The sequence below is a fragment of the Spodoptera frugiperda genome, chromosome 18, assembly GCF_023101765.2.
Source record: "Spodoptera frugiperda isolate SF20-4 chromosome 18, AGI-APGP_CSIRO_Sfru_2.0, whole genome shotgun sequence".
Classification (NCBI taxonomy): Eukaryota; Metazoa; Arthropoda; class Insecta; order Lepidoptera; family Noctuidae; genus Spodoptera; species Spodoptera frugiperda.
Window position 1 is genome coordinate 586,905 of NC_064229.1, and position 23,847 is coordinate 610,751.

Below are 23,847 nucleotides of genomic sequence, written 5' to 3' on the forward strand. Positions count from 1 at the left end.
CATGAATGCAGGGTTCAGAAAAACGTTCCCCTTCTCTTCTCCACACGCGTACCCCTCTGTCGACACTGAAAAACTTCACTTTACACACGTCGGTATAAAGCACATTCCTCCAGTTGTCCATGGTCCATTCCAAATGCTCGCGAGCGTACCTTAAACGTGCCGCACGATGAGCCCTCGTTAGTTTTAGTCGAATATTTCGTACTCTGAAGCATTGTCCATCTTCATGAAGCCGATTTCAAATGGTTTGATCGCTGACCCTCGTTCCTGTAGATTGCCGTAGTCGAGTTTGTAAGGTACGAGCGGTTACAGTACGCTCCCGGCGTGCAGTCAATCTTAGGTATCGATCTTCCTGGGCAGTTGTAGTCCGAACTCTTCCTGCCCTAGGTATCCTGGCTACTTTTTCCGTCTCCTGATACCGTTTCCAAACGTTTCGGACAGCTCGTCGTGATACACCGAGCTGCATAGCCACAGACCACTGAGATTGTCCCTCCTGAAGCAAAGATACTGCTCTTGCAGCGGTTTCCATGTCCATATGTCGGCGAAAACCAGGCATAGTGATCACAATGAATACAGGAATCAATCAAAATCGTTAAAAACGTGAGTGTTCCACAACAGCGTTTAGTGTAGACTGAAAACATAAGTGACTGAGAATTTGTGCAATCGATGTTTTTTTCCAGTACTTTAGTTTTTAGCCACCCTCTAGAAAACAACATGAATGCTGTCGGAATAAACATTGATAAGGCACTCCTAAACATGTCAGCTTGACGGTTAAATGCATAACTTTGTTAAAAACTACTTAAATAATCATATATTAACCGAAATTGTGACTAATTCGAAGTGGGCCCTATTTTGTTTTGAGTAGTTTATAAGTAATTCAGTACATGAATATTGTAAAGCGATAATGTTACTAGGTGTAAATGGGACGCTCCCAAAAAGGCTTAATTTTTTTATATATATTTTTTTCTTTTTTTATAAAACTTTGCCTCACATAAGGATTTTCTCCTTAAATAATTATAATGTAATTATAATTTTAATTGTTTTTGTTTTCGTGTTATTCATGCAACATAAGCCTTAAGCAGTTGATTACAACTATTATTACATAAAATATTTGATATTATATCAAATTAGATAATAATTATATTGAATATCTTCATTATTGAAAGGAAAACTCATTTATTACCATTATTTGCGGCGTTTATTAGCGTTCCGTTTACAACCTGTACCTATAATGTGTTGCATTAAGCACTTTATTGCTAAATATTTAGAATAAACGTATTTCTATGCAAATGTGTATCAGAGTCGGCAATTGTGTTATATTTAAGTTATTTATTTATAGTTTATGGACAGCACATTACAAGCATGAGTTACAAACAAATGTTCGGCATATTTCTAAAGGAATTCCGTCCTGCAGAATTGCGACGGGAAAACCAATAATGATATCAGACACAGTGTAGACTAAGACTCTGTCTGACTATTAATAAATACTACATTCAGTAAAACAAACATCAGAGTTTACCTGACCCCGAAATCGAACCTAAGACATTTTACTTTTTTTATAAATAAAATCGTTGCCCCACACAAGAATGTTTCTCCTGTGTCGTGGGTGCTTTTAAAAACTAAGTTCACATACACATGACACCCAGACCCGAAACAACAATTTGTGAATCACACAAAGAGTTGCTCCGTGTGGGAATCGAACCCGCTACACCCGTTGCCCAGCCACCGCACCAACTGTGCAGTCAACTTCTTTCACTACTTAATCATTCTGACTCCAGTTATAAATGTAACATAAGCAAAAATAGTATTATTATTAGTGTCCGACCGAAAGTTCGGTTTTGGTTTCGGTTTCGGCCGAGTTTCGGCCAAAAATCAAGTTTCGGCGACAATTTCGGTTTCGGCCAAAATTGGCCGAAATTTTTGCCGAAACCGAAACTGATTTCGGAAGTTGTCGTGCACGCTCGCCTAACGTCGTTTCTCGCAGCAACGCTTTGGCGGCCGCTGGCAGCCATGGTCGAGAATTGCCGTGCGCCGTAATTTGATTATTCATAACTAATAAACATTTTGCTATGACAACTTTATTTGAAAAAAATATAAAAATATTATTAACTAGCTTCCGCCCGCGACTCCGCCCGCGTGGATGTCGGTTTTCGCGTGGAAGTTTTATTTCTCCATTTTGAGTAACTCTGACATCTTATAAATATCTATTGAACCCAAATACGGCGAGGCCCATAATAATTAAGGAGATCCCTCTATTGAGCATGCGTTCTGTAGAATAAAACTGAAAAATAAAGATTTTTTCGGCGTATTTTTCCAGGATAAAAGGTATCCTATTTTATGCCCAGGATAATAAGGTATATTTTATTATACAAAGTTTCATCGAAATCGAACCGTTAGTTTTCACGTGATGCATGAACGTACAGACAGACAGACAAAAAAAAATGCTTTTATTCTTTCAATATTTTCAATGTACAGAATTGACCCTTCTACAGATTTATTATAATATGAATGAATGAATGAATGAATGAATGAGAGTGTTATAAACGTAAGAGTAGACAAATTTAATCAGAAAGTTCCGAACTGCTAAGCTATCGGGAGTTATACGTGTTATTGTGAGTCAACCATAAGAGATAGACATTTGCTGTCCTGGAATATTTTTTAAACAATTTTAAGGAGAACATTTCCATCATACATCCATTTCTGTGTAGTTTTAACCATTAAGGCTGCACACGCGACGGAAGCTTAAAAAATGGAGTAAGTTCTCCTGTTTTCCCAACATTTCCCTTCACTGCTCTGTTCCTATTGATTATAGCGTGATGAAAAGTATACTATAACCTGCCCAGGAGTATGAAGAACAATTATACCAAGTTTCGTCGAAATCTGTCGCGTGGTGTTTATTTCTATAAAGAACATACAGACAGACAGACAGACAGACAAAAAATTTTCTGATTGCATTTTTGGCGTCGGTATCGATCACTAATCACCCGCTGATAGTTATTTTGGAAATATTCATGTACAGAATTGACCTCTCTACAGATTTATTATAAGTATAGATATTTTTCTATATTATATTAAATAATAAATCATTACAAGAAAATTAATATACTGTGTTTCCATTTCATGTCCTAATTAATAATTAATGCAGAATAATCGATAAAATGTACCAAATTTCAGTATTCTAAGTAATTTTATACATGACCACGTGAGTTTCGGTTTCGGTTTCGGTTTCGGCCGAAACTAAACCAGTTTCGGTCGGACTCTAATTATTATTAATGTAACCCAAATATTAAGCAAACTTTGTAATCTACAGGTATACGACCCACAATGACGCGATGTCATTGCACGGACCTTTAGCTTACACATATTTACCTACATTACATATTATTAATCTGTTTATTTTAATATATGTATTACAAAATTGTATTGACTGCACGGTTGGAGTGGTGTCTAGGCAACCGCCTGCCCGCAACGTGCGCAGCGGGCACAGAGCAACTCTTTGTGTGATCCACAAATTGTTGTTTCGCGTCTGGGTGTCATGTGCATATGAAATTGTATGTTTGTAAACGCACCCACGACACTCCTAGTGTGGGGCAACGATATAATTAAGTAAAAAGTATAATTAAGTAAATAACGTATTTTAATAATATTTAAATAACTCGTTTCATTTACATAATATTGTTGCAAGATTTTTTAACAGAACATAATTGTATCACCATTATACAACTTAATAATTATAATTACGTCAAATGACTGAATTAGAGAATTTTCAGAGTATTTTGCTTCTTATTATTTACTCGTTAGTATTGTTGGAAATATTAGAAAAAAGGGATTTAAGAAATCTGTTTTAAGAATCGTCATACCACATCGACATTGTCTCATTAATTTTTTAGTGCATTTTGGTTAACTAATATGCACATTAATTTTATAAATACTGTTACACATACACAATATACACATAAACAGTGATAAATAACATACATACATATAATTTATAAACAACATTATTTACTCTGTACATATTATTCAAGTAAATACCTAGACATATAATTATATACCTTAACCTAAGTATATTTATAGTAAACTAATGAGCCTTGAAACATACCAATGCCTATTGATAAAACATGACGTCACATTTACGTACATATTACGCGAATATTTGCAGTTTTAATAAATTATAATAAAATAATAATTAGTTTTATTAATAACCTAATAAGAGGTGGATAATCAAATATTGTCACAATGATTATATACGTATTACGTTAGTCTAACTGTTCCTGATTTATTTGCATTGACGTATAGTGAATAGTGAAATCAAGATTTGCGGGTGACGACTAGTTTGGAGTTAGATTTCGAGGTTATATTTAGGATTAGTTCCGGTTTATGGTAATTTTGTGAGGCTGTATGTATGTTTGTTCTTTGACGTAAAAACTACACACATTAATTAGACATTAAACGAAATTCTGAATGAAATTCAGTACAGAGATAGATTATGATCTAGATAAACAAACACTACTTAGTATTTATACTGGAATCCGCTGGAGACACGAATATCCTATCGTATTAAACATCATCTCTACACTTTTTTTTAAGAGAGGAAAATCATCCAATGACTTCTCCCGCCTTGGGCGAGGCGAGAGGGAATATCAGAATCTTACTTCTGCCCTTCGAGCCGGAGACCCGGTAAACCCGCTAAGTAGTCCGCATCTCCGGATCAGGCATCAGCCCTACTAACCAACATCAGTGGAGGTCTGATGGCTCTTTGAGGCACGCGCGGAATCTTTACACCTTACAAAAATAAAGTCGATAGAAATATAAACTCACCCTAGTTTTTGGCACAATCTTGAGGCCTATCTTGGAGTCGACGAGGCTCGCGCCCGCCTCGCTGAGGTAGCCCTGGTTAGGGATCAGGCAGGAGCGCCCGAAACAACAGGGACAGCACAACTTGTGCATCCATTTCGTCCATTTTGGATTCAGACGACCATACGGCTCCTCATCTTTCGGTTTGAAAACTCCTACGATTTTCTGTAATACGTGAAGAAATTGGTTAGTTTTCTGTATGATATAATAAGGCATACAATATAGACAGATTTAATAGGCACATGTTACATAGCATTTGTTTGTAAATAGAAATGAATTGTTAAAATTGGTCAGAGCATAGATCGATAACGATTAAACCATATCGGTTGATTGTTTTTGCGGAAACAATTCGTTTAAGTCCGAGAAAGACATTGAGATGAGAGATATTGATAAACTAGATAAGAAGAAATATGTAGAACAAATTCTGTCAGATCAAGTAAGAAGTCTGAAAGTTATGTTGATGGCTGTAACCTCAGACAAATCTATCTCTACCCTTTTATTTAATACAAGCTTTAAAATATGATTAACATGTAACATTTGACTACTATTATCTCATTCATCTGTATCAGCTTTATGGAGTAAAACAGCAATATATTACGTGACGTCAACAATGTTGCCGCTATGACACCTTGTAACATAATGGCACTTATCTAATAAATCAATGTTTATCAAGTTAAGCTAATGTTTGCATGATAAACTATCGGTGCAACAGATGTACTTATCATAATGTAGTACATGCTACATACAAAACATATACAGTCACGCCTTCCATTTCAATCTATGTAATAGAAGGAAATTAAATAAATACTACAGGTAGCAGGTACCAGGGGGCCTACTCTAATTCAACGAACGAACGAACGAACATACGAAAAAACTTTTCCAAAAACAATTCTATTTATTGCTAACTTTCGTGAACAAAAATGAACGAATGAAATGAAGATAAATAAATAGGTTTTGATATGAAAGTAAAAATAAAACGTTTTTTTCAAGTAATTCTATTAGTAAATCAATACGGCTGAAGATTAAATGTAACTTCGGATTTGAGAATCCGAGTAGGCCCCCAGGTAGTCAGAAAACTCTTGCAAACACTAAGAATTTTCGAAAACCGAAAAAAAATATGTAACTCAGGTATCAAAACCTCTTATTCTGTAGTTACTTGTGACCACTAGGTAAATAAGGCTATATTAAACTTAGCTAGGTAGATAGTAGATTGTTTTTACACATAGTGTAACATGTATTATGTAAAACCAATGTACATAATACGAGTAGTGTATTGTTTTATTGCTAGGCAGTGTTATCGGCGATAACTTGCCGTTGATATTAATAACAGCTTTCATTTTCAATTCTTTGATAGCCCTTCTAATTGTTTATACATAATTAGAAACTATGTAGTATCTTATGTATAATAAACGAAATATGAACAGCGTGCTGTTTGATGCTGAAGAGTTCTGTATGCTGGTTTTGAAGTTTAAACCTTAAATAAACCAGTAATACGTCCTATTTTGTTTTACATTTTTGTATAGTTAGATATGTATCTGTCACACCAAAAGCAGGAGCTAGGCTTAAAGCAGCTGCTTCCCCAAGAAAGACAGAATTGTTATTATATACGCTCAGTTAACGACTCACTATGTTAGTTCACATTAGTAAGCTATGACAAACTGAGCGATTCCTTATATTGTGATTTTGTGAAAAATCTTTTCTAACTTATTAGTAGAGTGGTATCTTCCGAATATATCAAATATATGATGATAGACTAGACTCTCTTTCAGAAATTACTCTTGATTACTCTTTTAGAGACAATCCTAGTGTCTTTTCTATCGGATAAAGGAGCAGACATCCTGATGGTAAGCAATCCACACCATCGATGGACAACCGCAACACTGTAACCTCAATTTTAGTCCAACTAGAACCCTCATTTATCAGTCATACTTAGTATTCTAAAACTTGTACGTAAAACTGGTTAACTATAATCCCTCACTACACAAAACCGCACGCTGGATGAACGTATCATGTTTAAACTAGTCGTCTGGAGAGCTGCAATTTTGCGGCAAACTTATAGATTGTCACACAGTCGTGTCGATTTAAACCGGTCGACTGTTTATGTCCAGCAGACTTGCACAACTGTTAAGAAAGATCTTCAAGGATAGATTCTAAGAGATCTTGTATTGTTTTTACAACTTTTTGCTGTTTTTATTTCCTAATGTAGCAATTGAATTTGCCCGTATGATGGAAAGCAGTTATCGTGGTTTACAGATGTCTACAACACCAAAACTGACGCGTTGCCAACTATACATTATGGACATCTGACCTATTTGTCATTTAAGAAAACCATTTTGGCCTCAACTATGTAGGAGCACGTGACACAGAAACCCCAGAAATTACGGAGTTATAACTTGGAGCACGCGCCAGCCTCGCGTGTTAAGCCACGTGCAAATACCAAACTGTATTTATAACAAATAATAACTACAGGGTTCTCTGAAAGGAATTATTGATTGCTGGAATTATGCTGTAGCAAGTTTTAAAGGGTCAATTTTGACCAGTTATAAACTCTAGCTAGGTGATGGTAGTCACCGAATCTATCAGATAGACTAATATTAGAACTTGAGACGGGATATTTACCATGTTTATTTATTTCTATGAGTTTCCTATATTTCGGCACTTTTGCAAGCGCTATGATCACGGATGAACGTTCATCAATCTAATATTAGTGTTAGTGACCATGTCAGTTTAAAAACTTATTTCTATCAGATAGATATTGAATGATAAACTAAACTTACCCCTCCAGGATTTTTGACGAAATAGGACCCACTGGAGCCCTGGTATATCCTCTCCGGGAATATTCCATTGTCGATGGCCACCTCCGCTTGCCATACCAACTCGCTGAACTGCGGGTCATCTGGGCAAAGAAACGACAAATTAAAACATGGTGATAGTTATCATCAGCAAATATAAGCGTTGTTGGAACTACAACAGTTATGGAAGAATAAAGTGGAGTCTTCTAATGAAAAGAGAGTATTGGACCTTCGTGGAGTACTAGCTACTACACATCGGTTCTTAAGTTCACGTAAGCATAAAACATTCTTGCACGTCAAGGCTTCACTCGGTTGTTTGTAGGATTTATACAACGCTTTCTATTGGCATTTGATATTTGTAGAATTAACCGCAATGGATCAAATGTAAGTACTGCTACACAGCTATTACAAAATTGAAAAGAATCTTCTGTTGATAATGAACTCGATCTTAAATATAAGTGTTTGTACTAACACAACATAACTATAAGCTAATTGCCCCCTTTCCCAATCCCCGATTCCCCAACAACCCTTAAATTCCTAACCCCCAAAACACCTGTAACGCACTTGTGTTTCGGTATTTTCACTCTGGTGTTTCGGGTGTCCATGGGCGGCGATTGCTTACCATCAAGTGATTCGGCTGCTCATTTACCAGCTTATAAAAAAAAACGTAACTATATTGTTAGTTACGCTGTGTCTAAAATATTGATTAATGAATTTTAATAACAGAATCATGATTTGAATAAAAATAAGAGTACCTATGACTATTCACGATATAGGAAACGGATAAAGGCTATGACGATGAAACATGTATCATTTTGATATTCAAAACATACTATGAAACACATGGTATAGTGATACAGTTCCAAGTACAATGCCATTACAAACAATGACTCAGTTTCGGTATTTTTTATTTATTCAGCGTACGTGTATTATTTAGTGATAACAGTATAGGCTTGGGTTATTACCATAATAAAAAAAAAAACTATAAAGAAATTCTTTTCAAGATACATTTCAGGCAGTTTTACAAATCAAGATTAAACTTTAAAAGGTTCATTTCATTTTGTCTTTAATGTCCTTAAGATAGGACATACGTCTAGACATCTAGAACAGAGTTTCCCAAACTATGGGTCGCAAGTGAATTTTTAGTCTGCCTGATCTGTAGAAAGACCTAAGTACTAACCAAATGTTCTGTATTTTATTTTTCATATTGCTAACGGTTTAGTTTCCTGAAGGTCCTGAATTTAGGAACTTAATTTAGATAGGTCGTAGTCCAGACAACTTTGGGAACCACTTATCTAGAATATCTGCTACTAGTATCTTTGTATTTGTAGTAATTGAATTTTAAGAGATTAGTATGTTCAAACAAACAATTAAGTAACGTTTTAACTTGATAAATAAAATATTCGTGGACATAGATAGCAATTTTAGCATAACTTCCAATTGACATAGGAATTACTAGGCGACTACCTTATCGTCATAAAAGATAAAAACCTTATCTTTAATTATTTTGTTCTTAATGTACCGAATTTTAGTGAGACTGTTTTGGAGACACAAAAATGACTGCTGACGGATTTTCAGAGGCGGGCAAAGAACTATGAGTTATTTTTCTAAATGCTCAGTAGAAGTACATGCATTTTTGGTTGCAACCATTTTTGGAAGATCATGCCCTTTCTCAATATGCTTATTATAGGGATGAATAGTAGAAATTGGGTGCACCTAATACAGTCACAAGCGCCATTTGCAAAAATTTAAAGATGCGATGTTATGATTTGTTTATAAAATAGTATTTGCACTATTCTATGTATAATATGTATAATGTAAAGATGTCCATTTCAAAGATTACTGCGTATCTCAGGCTGATAAGGTAATCAGTCGTGACACTGGTGACTCAATGATATTTTTATTAAAAGTAAACATGGTCGAATATTTACATGTCTAGCTTCGAACTATTATCTGTAACACGTGATAATTATACAATGTAGTTGATTAAAATATTGTTATTAAGGAACAGTGAGCTTTACTTTCATTAAAAGAGATATACTCTCAAAAGATATTTTGTATCAAAATATTTTTAACAGATATTATTTATTTGTATGTGTGTGTACGTATATATCTTTGTATATTTAACTAAATATCAACATTCAAGGTAACCTTTGAGTTTTGATACCGCTAAATTCTTACTAATCTTCAAAAATCTATGTATTCAGACAGACTATGTAGTAGTCAATGTCAAGTCAAGTAAATCTATGTATCAGACATACATACATTTTTGAAGGTCTAACAAGCACAAATCTTATAAAAAATAGATGTAATATAAATGGTAGTACTTATGTTATTCAAGCACTACTTATTAAATAAATTGGGACTAAGCTAAGCCCATCTAATAAGCCTCTTTCCAAGAAATTGACCTTTAGGGACTACTTACGTGAGTGGTCGAATAATGTAAGGAATTTTCGCTATGCGTATTTATAAAAAAGGTCACCTATACCTAAATGCTTAAATTTTAAGTCGATAGAGAATATTTTCTTGTATTCCTTAGCTAAAAAACTACGGTTTTAATTTCTCAATTACGATATGGTCAATCTCCAAAACGCCCGTATTCATGTGATCACGCTTTTCAGATATAGATATTTAATGGTAATTATGTACCTCATTGAAAGAATGCTATTCAAATAGTATGTTTATGTTATTTTCAATGAGATACATTTCAATGACCTATATAAACTATACCATACCACGGATTACTGGAATAACATGAGAACCTCCTGCTTTTGAAGTCGGTTAAAAAGTAGTGAAAAATCGATAAATTTTACACACACACACACACAACGTCACGCCTTTTATCCTTGAAGGGGTAGGCAGAGGTGCACATGCACATTACGGCACGTAATGCCGCTATACAATGTACAACCACTTTTCACCATTTGTGTTATAAGTCTCATGTAATAGGGGGTGAGCCTATTCAATAAATTATCAAAAGTTAAACTATGTACATTTATAACCATATTCTGTGCAAACAAATGGTATTTCTGTATTTTTATAGGTATAGGTACTATACCACTACATTAGTTACCTTTATAACCTAAAGTATGGGGAGAATAACAGCCATGTTACGTAATGTTAGGTCATGACTTAGTGCCAGCCCCAAAACCTAGTTTACAAACACAATGGTAGAGAAATCATGGCAACTATTGTAAGGAAGGAAATTGTTAATCAAATGTCTAGCCAATTACGTGGAAGTCTTTATCGGTAATGGAGTTTTTTTTAGGTTGTAGAGGGGGAAATCCAATAACTTCACCCGCCTCGGGTGAGGCGAGAGGGAGTGTCAGACTTTTACTGACTAAAAACTACCCCGTTCCTACTCCTGCTTCGAGGCGGGGCCCCGGTAACCCGCTAGGTAGTCCGCAGCTCCGGAAAGGTTAAGGTAAAATCTACGTTAGTATATTCATATGTTAAGGAAATTCCATTCAAATTGGACAACATACCTAAACAAGTATTATTAGGTACATAACGTCACGTCTCTTTGTCCTAAATGGTGTAAATAATATGATAGACGTCTCATTTTTCCTCCAAAGGGACAACAAGCACGCTTTTCGCTAGTTATTAACCTATCATTGTCTACCTATTGTCAGAATAGACATATGGATGACAAGAAAGGAAGAGGGCGAACAAAGGAAATTATGACGACATCTGATAGGGGAAAATGGAAAGAGCATCTCTTCGGATTCGAAGCCAAAAATAGAAAAAACACCACACTATAGATAAACTCTGGCATTCTACACGTGTATCAGTTAACCTAGATAATATCGATACATAACAGGCACAATATGAAGATACGTTTAGACTCACCCCGTGTTACGTGGAGATATACACCCTCGCAATACACCTACGCTTCGGTTTATTCCATTCTAGAGATGGAAACATAAAGCTTTTGTCTTTACAGATAAAGGTCATATTCCTGTAGCGGGAGATCTATAAAATTGTTCTAGTTGCCGTGTGGTGACGACAGAATACATTTGCTACTACCTCTGCTTATCCCACGGGTATCGCATCGCAAGATTCGAACTAAAAATCAAAAATTTTGACGCTGCGCACGCTGCTCATAATGAAAAGTAACTCTGTGACTCGAAACTAGTAGAGCTTTTCTCGATTAATAATTCGTGTGTAAACCGTTATTTTTAGGTAATTCAGTGTGTCATATATCTCACGATAGTTATTAGAAAAAGACTAAATATTTGATAAAGAATAGGGAGCAGTACTTTTTGATTAACCTAAACTATTTCACTGCGATCATCAACCTCCAACCTACCTGCCAAGCTGTGGGTAATGGCCAAAGAGGTTAAAGCAGTGGATAGAAGGATGATAATAACTTTTTTCCGTTCATGGAAGAGGACCAACAAGTCTGAGACAATATATTTTTATCAAAATGTCAAGACTATAGTATAAATGTTCATTTTTATTCGTCCCAAAACGTACGTCGCCTGTGTTATTTAATAAAACGTTATAGCGTCATTTGCGTACGCTGTGCCGACTTGTACCTATTATCCTACAAAATGATTGTAATGCTACGCGTACATTACGTCTTACGACATCTACCAAAATATCTTCTAAACATATTGCCGTGTATTGAATTTCGTATCACTGCTGTGAAGGTACTCCGTTAGGAACAAAAGATGCATTAAGAACATAAATTACAGCTGGTAAATGTACGAATGGAGAAAGAGCGTTTACGACACAGGACCGGGTGAGCACAGGACAAATATGGTTACTATGGTTTAAAAAATTATACGTATCTAACAAATGGTGGGGCTGGTATACTGGTAGCCATTTTGGGGAGGTTAAAGTAGGTTATGTGGGGTGAAAAATATTGTTTATAGTTTTTACTTTTAATACTAAAAACAAGACAATCTCTGATCTTAACACTAGGAAACACCAATATTTCACATACACACACAAACAAAACCATCAAGTCATAAACACAACACACATAAACAAGCTTTTTACAATAAATACAAAATTCCTTACGTTTCGCTAACCATCGTCGCCATTTGCCTAAGCAGCGTGGTGTAAAAAAAGAAAAACAATTGAATTAAAAAGCGTCACACAACACAATATTGTTTCCAACTAAACAACACTTGCGCGTACGCATGGCTCTCGTTAATTATAATCATTGGCAGACTGTTTACTTTGATGATTTGCAAAACATGATTTGCTGTTTGTGGAGACTATTATGAGTAATGTGTTGAATGCATCTTTGGTATCGGTATCGGTTACAAATTATATTAGTTAGTCTTGAGTTCGATAGCAGGATCGATTACAGCTTGTTGGGGTTCTCAAATATAAGTAGAGGTACTGAATTCGGATCACGTGATTCCTTTTGTTTTAGCTATTACTGAAAACTGAAATTGCAGTTGATCTTTCTCGGATCCTCGAGCTTAGAAAATAAACCGATATCCGGATGCAGACTTTCCGGCTTTCAATGAATTCCTAGACTACTTAACTAAAGAAACACTGGCGTCTTTGGGTATATGTATGGGATTCAGGTCTTTCAATCTCCCTTAACACATTGAACGCCGTGGTGGTCACCGGTGACCAACGTTAGCGGTGGATTTGCCTTCAACAGTTTTATATTGGCAGTCAAAAACTTAAGAAATTAATTGGTAACCTTTTCCAATCAGCTACCAGAACAAATACAATAGCAATATCTCTGTAAATATTTTGGGCGTAAATTCAGAGAGCAAGAAGCGTTATAATATAGCAACGCTAAATTCGACCTTTGACTTGCTTATCTGTATGCTATATGTAGGTATCAGGCAAACATTCAGACAGTGATGATACCATATACATAAAGTTAGGTACTAGACACATATACTTATAGGTACCAAATTGTGCGGCTTTCCTCATACGAATTGCAAAAACAAATTCACAATGTGTATACAAATTCACAATAAATCACGTGACAAAACGGCGCTCATGTAATTTTTCAATACAGAGATTAAGATAATACCTTTAATATATTTTTTGTTATTATTTTCTGTAGAAGATTCTTGAGCGGTTAATACTAAATACGCAAGTAAAAATTAATTCTGTCGTTCTGGACAAAATCGGACAACAATGTAACATTGAAATACACTGAATAATCTGAATTTACATTTACGATTTCTTGTTGATATTACGTCTTTGGTATACAACCACTTATATCAGTTTATGGATTATTTCTAAAAACGTAGATTCCAAATAGGAATAGTTACAACCATGCGATAGAAAGTTGGTAAGAAAGAATGTCCTACGTCAAAAGGGATACTGATTACCTGAAGCTGTGCTTTCTTTGTTACTTTTGTATAATTGTTGGGATAGCTTAGTTTGAAAAAAAAAATAGTAACTATACATGTTCTCCCGCAGTTATTGTTCCGTTTTTGCGACATTTAGTGCTGTTTGTACTTAGCAGGGTGTTATGAACTTATGTAGTAGGACCAAAACCCAATAATAAAAATCACAAAAGTACAGAATGTTACCACAAATCTATCTGAAACTGTCCGACTATAAATCGACCTTAACACTTAGCAGTAAAGTTGAAAACGGCCTAAAAATGTTGTATTGACCAGTCTGTAGCTACTACATACATCTGTGTGAAATGAAACAGTAAACCGATTTCCAAACGCAAATCTCGAGCAATAATGACGCGTGTTTTCAATGACGCATGCTGGCTAGCCGATCAATATGCAATAAACCTTATGAACAACTGTATAATGTGAATGAATTAATTTAATCAATAACAATGTGCGTTGTGCAATAAGTGACGATATCCGCAAACTGGTAGTAGTTGGATACGAAGAGATGATAAGAGATCAAGCTCAGTCCACCCTTAATAGGACATGATAAAAATGGACTGATGATGGTACATTTTCTACAGAAGCAAGACATAAGAAGAGGTGCAAAAAGATAAATGAAGGACCATGTTACATGTTGGTAGATAGATAGGTCACGAGGAAGCTCTGCTTATTAACCTCCCCATTCCGTGGATGTCGTATGAGCAGATTTAAAGACTACATAACATATTTAATAGAGACCGAAAAGCTGAGCTATCTGTACCCTTAGTACGAGTTTGCTTTACGTTCAACGAAAACGAAACGTTCGACGTTCTGCGTGAATAAACTAACCAATCAGAGCGTCGATCGCGCTCGTTTTGTTTTCGTACTAAGGGTACTGATACCTCGGAGACTCAATTCGTTGACGGGTTAAGATAATGATGATGACTTTGTGCAATGTTATATTAAGATCATATCTATGTGAAAGTGCAGATAGAACATAACATAAGTCACATACACAGGCTACATAACTACATATGGTAGCTTTCAGGCTTAATTAAAGTAGTGGCAGCACTCATAAGATTGGCTTCCATTAGGGAGATTTCCATTAGCCAGTGTTTGTAAAGAGAATGGAAAAGTACATAACTAGGTATTTTGTCTATTTTATATAAAAGAAGTGTAGGTGTACTTACATAATATGTACAGTATGTTTTTTTAATTTGAAAACAGTATTTTATTTTAATATATCTATTGAACAAACTGAATGCATGGAATGCTCTATGCCACACTGTCTACCCATACTAGTATGACTTATAATTTTTGTGTATCAGTTGTGTACATACTTTATTATTACTGCATGACACATACTATAAATAAAAATCATTCCATAAATACCAATATACTATTTAATAATATACAGTTGCCAAATTCGATTGATGGACAAATTGTTGCGTTTGTACACCAACTCGCTTTCTGCCAGAACGGCGAAACGAAGATGAAGCTCACAGACTTATAATTTTAACATTATTTAAAATTAACATTATTTTAAACTAAACTAACATCTTGTAACTAAACTGATGCAACCTAAATTACACAAGACACAAACAAGTTTTAAGAAAACGATTGTAAAAGAGATACAAAAATCAATACAACCATTTACATATTAGCAAACCCACACATGTGTAAACCTTAGTTATCGTAAATTCGTAGGTAAATGACACTTTGACATGTGGGCGACGAATATGGATTGCGTTTGAGCTTATAGGCAGGATTAAGAAAAAAAAATTTTTTTTCTTTATTAATTTTTTGTTCTGTGTGTGTTTTTATGGGGTGTTGTTTTTTAATATGATTAATTTAAATGAGTTTTTGTTTAAGTTTATTTTAATGTGATAGTTTAAATTAACTAGCAACTTGAATTTCTGTCAAGAATAGTAACTATAGGAAACTAATAATTACATACATGAAAACATTTACATCATATTTTTTTCACCTCAAACTAAGGGCCAATTCTTATCCATAAGTTTTTTAGTTTGCTTGATTTTTCGACCATATATACTAATGGCAAAAGCTCTTTTATCATTAGGTAACTGGGTAACAGTAATATTAGCATAATTAGTCACAAAAATGTGGCTTCACCTTGAAGTTAACTCGTAACTATATTAACATACTGACCCCATTGGTTATCAACCAATATTATAGTACAAGACTTTATAATACATAGTCTTGGTACCTAATACATACTCTTGGTGGCTTCTCATGCATAAGGGTGGGTTTGAAAACCTACTTACAGCAAAGTACCAATATGACTTTTCCCGAGTTATATGTAGTTTCTAAGATTATTTTGACACCACTGACAAACAAAGTGAGAAGAAGCCTTTGGTCAGCAACGGCCACTTATTACCTGTTGATGTGATATGATAAAAGAGAACCTTAAAGTTTATTCTATGTTTCTTTTTAGGGCCAAAATTTCAATCAATGGTTAATTTGTTTTTTTCTTTATTGTCAAACGAGACTCCTATACAATGTTGTTAATTATACAGCCAGAGTTCTTTCTTAAAGATTTAAAATTACTTGTATGTATTGTATTGAATTTCATTCTAATTATACATAGGTAGTAATAGAAACATAATTAATTAACACTTAATGATAAAAGAGAGTAGCCTGTCTAGACTAATAAACCTGTAATGATTATTATTTACTTTGTAATCATTAACTACTACAAGTTTACAGTTTAGTAGAAAATATAGAAAATAGTGTAGAAAATATAGTTTTATAAATACATATTATAAATTGTCAGCAGCTTTGCCGTTGCCAGCGGCTTCTCTTAAATTTGCATATAAAATTTGCAACATGGGTATGTTGCAAATTTTATCACAATACCTTCAGCTGTTTTGATGTGAAGGAGTAATAAACAAACAAACATACTTTCGCTTTTCTAATAATATTATTGTGTAACTGCTTACCTATTTTATATCAAATTAATTGCCGTAACAGGTTAGGGCAAGTTTGTTCATAATGCCTCTCAAAGAAGGTCCTGAGGAATCTTACTTTTTTGTTTACAAAGAACTGTGAGAGTAATTATTATACATTAACATTGATTTTAATTACATTGCCATTAATTGTTACATTAAAATATGATTTTCATGCATTGGTTCAAATAATCCTTGTCTGTATTTCCACTGTTATAATTAAATATGGCCTTAATACAAATGGAATGCTAAGATATTGCTCAAATATAGAAAAAAATAATTAGCAGAAGACTAATTAAACATAATATGTTATTAGTAAATATCAGAATGTAAAGAAATAGATATAATCTTCAAGTACTTAGTTACTTTATCTAATACTCAAATCTTGTTAATTGTTGGTTTTTAAACCAAACTCTTTCGTCAGACTTCAGACTTTTCAGTGCCACATAGACAAATCTAAACCAACATATTTCAGTGTGAAAAGTGGCTTTATACACAAAAACTGTACTTCAACCTTGGTGCAAAACTTCACTTTTACTTAATTTTAACTGTAGGTGCACAAAAAATATAAACGAAATAGGTGAAACGATACCGTCAACTCCATAACTGTAAATTGCCATATGGCTCATCAGTTACTACAGTTTTCACATATTTTTCAGTAGTAAATCTTCCAAATATTTGTTTGTATGTTGTAAAAATATACTTGAAACACTTACTGCACTCAAAAGGACCTTCCATTTTAATTTTAAACAAAAGAAAACATTGGCACTGAAACTACAGCACGGCCGTTACACTTGACTGAAAATATTCTGTTGCTATATTCATTCAATTATGTGTGTATACTTTTTTTGAATTAGCTACGGACTGAAGTTAGTTCAATCAATAACACACAAAAACATGCAATTTGGTAGGCGGTTCGACATGAACATGATACAAATGTCTAATCATGCACGATAAGTGACTTATTAAGGCGTCGAGATAAACAAAACTAGCTCGCGAACAGATGTTACTGAACGAAAGATTCCCCATGACCATGGAAGCCATACAACACGTATTACGAAGTCCCACAAGTGTTCTGCACATCGTAAACCACTAAACACTCTGTTACGCATGTTTTAATACGAGACAATAAGTCATATGAAAACAATTAAATACGAACATGACTCAATGCGTCGTACAAGGGTCACAAGTTATCTTACCTGGAAAATGATTAAAAGAAACCTCGAAGTCGCCGCGGCCGCCGAGCAGCGGCTGCGACTCTCTGTTCACCCCTGGCGAATCCACGTTGCCCTCGAACCCGACCTCTGGCACTAAACAAATCTCCTCCGAACTACTCGACAAAGATACCACACCGTCATCGGGCGGCGTAATTGTTGTGTTTGGTTTGTCGAAATCGAGATTCAACAGAGTCTCTTCCGTACTCATGAGTAATGTTAAACAGTAAATCTCTACCGAGCCTCATTTATTTCGTATAAATCTCTTTGTTTCACAACCATTTAACACAAACACATAACTTCATTCAACGATGGTACAAAGACTATAGAACAGAGTAATGACAGCTGAAATTGACAAATTGTAAAATCATAGACACGGCTGTTTTTTTTATAGTGTTGACCACTAATATTTATTACTAAAAATAAACGAAAATTATAAAATCATTATTTTAATCTAAGTTTATATCTAACACTACAAATCAACGTAGTTATTTAATTAGTTTAAAAAAATAATAATCTCTCTATTTTAAACATCACTTTTCTTACTTTTTGGTCGTGCAATACAATACTCTATGGTTTTAATGACAACTTCCGTTCTTCGTAGTCATTGTCATAGTAGGTTGTTGCCCGCGAAATATGAAAAGTTGATAGCAAGCTAGGTAAGTACTTTGCATGTTTCGACTTTTCGCCTTATTCCACATGTATGTACATTCGATAATGAACATTTCATCTATTACTTGATGAAGTTTTCACAAGATATTCCCTCTTTAATGCACAAAAAGTCCACTATCCACTAGTACTTACATTTACATTGAAATACTTCGAAATTTGAAATAGATTTTTCATTGGTATTTTGTAATATAAAAGATAGAGATTATCGAAGTATAACCATTGAGTACTGCAGCACTATGTATAAATATTCTTACTAACCTACCAAAGTTACAACCCACATTTAAATAATATTAAAAATCACTTCGCAAAAACTATAAAAGTTCATTAGAAAAGGATGCGTCGAGTCCTTGTGAATCATCAAAACTGAGGCTTTCTTTATCTGAGAACCCATTATCCAAAAATCCTTCCTTGCCGTATATTCCTTTATGGTAATCACGATTGAAGGCACCTTTGTTGAGTCTTGCTTTAGCTTCTATCGCCTTCCCTGCTCCAGCTATGGCGTTTTTGTTAATAGATCCTTTAGTTTCATCATCTTCGTAGAACTCTTGTTCTTTTTTATATTCGTCTTTGTGATGGACGCGATGGAAACCCCTTGTTTTGTTGCCTTTCTTGTAAGTTCTGTTTTCATTAGCTTTCACGGTTCCAGCAGTGGCTGCTATGGCACTGGCTAACGCGTACACATCACTGTCGTCATACACTCCACGGTCGTTCAAATCACCCACCTTGTAGAACGAGCTCACGTCACCAGCACGATATTTGGTCTTTTCACCTTTCTTCTCATTAGTCTTCTTTTTAGACCCATTAATCTTGGCGCTCACAACCTTGGCCTTATCGATTTTAATAAGAATAGGTTTGTTTACAACTTCACCGACCGTCAAAAGTTTGGAAAAAAAGTTGGTCGGCTGTTCTTCATCGTCAAGTCCTCGGTCGTATTCCATGTTCAAGTTGTCGAAGTCTTTAGTGTCTCGCGGCCATGACTCGGCGAGGTGCGCGACGGTCAATGTCAATACAAAACACATTATTTTCTTTTGCATTTTGTCCTTATTTTTTTTCTTCACTCTTGCGCAATCGAAGTAGGTTGCGACACTGACATACATGCCACTGGCTAGGCTTATATAGCCTTTGTTTAGATTTAATAGACAAGGATGTTTTTTCTTCGAGATGAGTGATTCGGTATTTGTTTGTCCACAGTCGATTAGATTCATAATCGGTGCAACGATTCGGATCGGTCAAGGTTGTATCGATGCATTAACTTTTCATACAATTTTTTCAATTCATATATTTTTATTTTATTTTATTGTTCATTGTTTGCTTGAGTAACGCGCATGATTCGATTGCCGAACTTTCACTACATTTATTTATTTCGTTTAAATCAAAATTACATCGATCGGTCGAGTGTGCGCAAGCGAAACTGCTGAACTATGGATCTCGGTTCGATTTCTGGTGCGGGCAAAGTATGGGGCTTTACCCATCACACATAGACATAGTTTTACTAATGTCCGATGTAGGGCATTAGGCTCACTTTCTAATAAAGAATTTACATCCTATGTCATTTAAACTCAAAATATAACTGGTAAAATATCAATCCCTGTGGAAACATAACATAAGTAGATACTACATTCACGGTGTGCATCTCTGCCTATACACCTTCGGGGAATAAAGGCGTTATATTGTTACTGTCTTAACTGATTTTAATTTTAACATAATCCGTGACGTTGCAAACCACGTCCCTCTCTATTTTCCAACATGCAATCTCATACTACAAAAAAGTCGATCGCTTAAAATAATCTATCTACACCTTTTTACTTATAATATCATTGGGCAGGACTCATGTGTTTATGATAGTGCACAATCAGATTACAATGGCATCTCATTTTACTTGCATCATAACTGTCCAGGGTAAGGACCCTGAGACAAGGTGTGACGATATGTGGTGGCATGAACGGGCTGGCTCGACTGAAGTGATATAACGGCCTCACAGAAAACCGACGTGAAAGAACGGTTGCATTGTATTTCGTTGCGTGAGTGAGGTTACCGGAGGTCCAATTACCCCTCCCCCCCTTTCCAATCTTTCCAACCCCTATTCCCCAGCATTCCTTAATTTCCTAACCCCCAAAAGGCCGGTAACCCACTTGTAACGCATCTGATGTTTCGGGTGTCCATGGGCGGCGGCGATTGCTTACCATCAGGTGATACGACTGCTCATTTACTAGTTTATTGCATAAAAAAATTGGTGTCATTCTCTCGTAAACGAATCGATATTTATTATTTACCAATTCTTTTTCAGATCGCCTAATTGGTTTCATTTCTTGAAGACAATATGCTTTGAATTTCCAAAGATAATTGAATTACAGAGCCTCAATGTAGACTACAGATGATATCATGCCTATTATTTCGTAAAACAGTATAATTGATGAGCCCAATACATTCATAGCTTCATCGCATTACGTGCGAATTGTTGGACAGATTTCACTTCTTTTTTATATCTATTTGAATTTTCGCCTGTGTCGTGTCCTAGGTGCGTTTACAAACAGTTTTCATTTACTTACATTCAGCCTAGACCTGGAACAACAATCTGTGGATCACACAGTGTTCTTCCTTGAAAGGAAGTTAATCCCCACCACGTTCCGCAGCGCCCGGTTGTTCACCTACTGTGTCGATCATGTACATTTACTTACCATTAGATTACCTCTCGTGCCTCTGTCAAGAATATTTTTTACCACCTACTTTATGAGTTCATATATAATCCAGATTGAGTCTATTACCGTTATATCGGGAAATATAGGACACCAACCTACACCACAATGTGGAGCACCATATATATAATATAGTGTAACAATTTTCCCAAGTTAATACTGTATCTGGAGCTACGGACTACCTAGCGGGTTTACCGGGTTCTGGCTAAAAAAGCAGAAGTAGGAACGGGGTGGTTTTTAGTCAGTAAGAGTCTGATACTCCCTTTCGCCTCGCCTAAGGCGAGAGAAGTCATTGAATGATTTTCCTATGTATTAATATTATTTCCTATGTATTCCCTATGTGTTAACCTGAGATTCCCTGTTCTTCACGCTTGCGGCCACTCGACCAACAAAGCATCCGTGTAAAATAAATTTATTCAATTTCAGACTTCAATAATACAGTTTTACAGTTACAACATTAACTGCAGTATAATTTGCATAAAAGGTCGTTTTGAAGTTAAACATTACTTCGTAACGTTGTTTTTTGCTGTGAACCAGCGTTCATTCATAATAGTTATATAACTGACCTTTGAATTTACGTTGGTATAAGAAAATATTACAACGATTACTGAATGCTTTTGTTAGCGACTCTAACGGTATTGGGTTAAGTTTTTGACAATTGGAGTTTTTTTTTGCTTACGAATTCTTCTTTCTTTGTTACTGTGCAACAAAGGATTTTTAAAATTATCATAGCCTATTTTGTAATTGAGTCTGCACACAAATAGAGCACACAAAATGTTGGGCTGTCGTACATACGTAATACTGCTTGACCAAACAAATATTTTTCCCACCCTATTTTTTTTTATGACGTGGGGGGGGGACCTTCAGGACGCGCCTAGCTTTTTGGGGAGAAAGATTAGGGAGTGTGGGATTTTTACCTCACTAAAACCAAACCAGTGGCCACCTTCAGCACCGATAAAGTGCACCGAGTCCTTTTATTAGACTTGCTCCGGAACCCCTATGGTGCAACACCTGTTATGGCACATCCCTAGGAAGCAACGTACCCCGAAAGCTATTGGACATAGGAAAATGCATGCATGATCTTTGGGGATGGTCAAATACTACAAACGATTTTTCGTCTACAGGTAGGCGAAAAAGCGTAGCGTCTACTAAACATATTCAGGGTGCTTTTCTACCAGAGATGTGCTATACTACGTTGCTGTGGATACGTTACGATACGTTGGCTTCCACCAATCATATTCATTGGTACACATAACTTAGCACTGGTGGAAATAGGTTCAACTAAGATATCTTGCATAGACACGTGCAAACGCAAGTAAATATAACATTTGATGGATTTTCAAGAATTTCTTTGTGAAATACGAAGACATTCCTGGAATACCTAATTATAATCTATACATAATTGTAATAATTATAATGTATACATAATTATAAAAACAAAGGCATTAACTACTTGTATGCCAGTATACCTATAAGACACAATGGAAATTACATTGAATTACATTGTGTCTCGCGTGGATCCGTGTGTCGGAGCTATTTCAGCCGCCATTAAGGCTAACATTAAAGTAAAAAAATAAAATTTTTTCAAGTTTTAGTTTTTAGGTTGTACATATTTAATTTATTTCTTATTATTTAAGTTCTTATTTCATGTACATTTATTTTTTACCGTGCATTAAAATAAATATAAAAAAATTAAAACTATATCCTATAGGTACAGAAAAAAATATAAATCCATAAATTCCTTAAGCAAACCATAACTAAACATGTGTTTCTATTTAAGGACAGTTGTTCTTCCAGTGGTAAGTAGAGAGGACCGCCCGGAGGACATGGTGGACTACACGGTTGGCGCGGTGGTTGATCAACTAGCTGCCGTGGAACGTGAAGGGGGTTCGATTCCCGCATGGAGCAACTCTTTGTGTTCACTCATCCACAAATTATTCCGCTGGGTATCTTGTGAAATTGTATGTTTGTAAACGCACTCACTACACAGGAGAAAATACTAGTGTGGAGCAACGTTTAAAAAAAACAAAACAGGAAAGATTCTATCAATGAGGCAATTCTTAAAATAAATTTAAGTTAAAATTAACTCATTAAGTAACTCAAATGCTTTTGTTCGGAGCTAATTAAATTAAGTTTTAATTAATACAAGTGCAGAGTACAATTTAATTTTCATGGAAATTACGGAAACCGATTGACAAGGTGACCAATTACTTCTAGATAATTATAAATTAAGGTTTTAAAGCAAAATAATTCTTATTTTACAGTTGTAACTACAATTGTCGACTGTCGATTACATTGTTATTATGGACCAATTGCTGTTTAATTAGAATTTAAAACTTATA

The 23,847-nt window shown here is 35.1% G+C and overlaps 1 protein-coding gene across 3 annotated transcripts in view; it reads right to left on the reverse strand.

Annotated features, from left to right (window-relative positions):
• Nucleotides 1–18,481, reverse strand: part of LOC118277859 (phosphatidylinositol 4-kinase type 2-beta) — a 31,110-nt gene extending 12,629 nt beyond the window's left edge. Inside the window, exons 1-4 of one of the 3 annotated variants that reach the window (XM_035596832.2) lie at nt 18,123–18,481; nt 12,672–12,698; nt 7,632–7,750; nt 4,819–5,019 (exon numbers count right to left, since the gene is read on the reverse strand). In XM_035596832.2, the coding sequence (XP_035452725.1) occupies nt 4,819–5,019; nt 7,632–7,750; nt 12,672–12,698; nt 18,123–18,348 (573 nt within the window). In that variant the 5' untranslated portion in view covers nt 18,349–18,481. Of the gene's footprint in view, nt 1–4,818; nt 5,020–7,631; nt 7,751–12,671; nt 12,699–17,639; nt 17,800–18,122 lie in introns of those variants that run through there. The other 2 variants (XM_035596833.2, XM_035596834.2) reach the window with 2 other exon arrangements.
• Nucleotides 18,482–23,847: the final 5,366 nt, after the last annotated feature.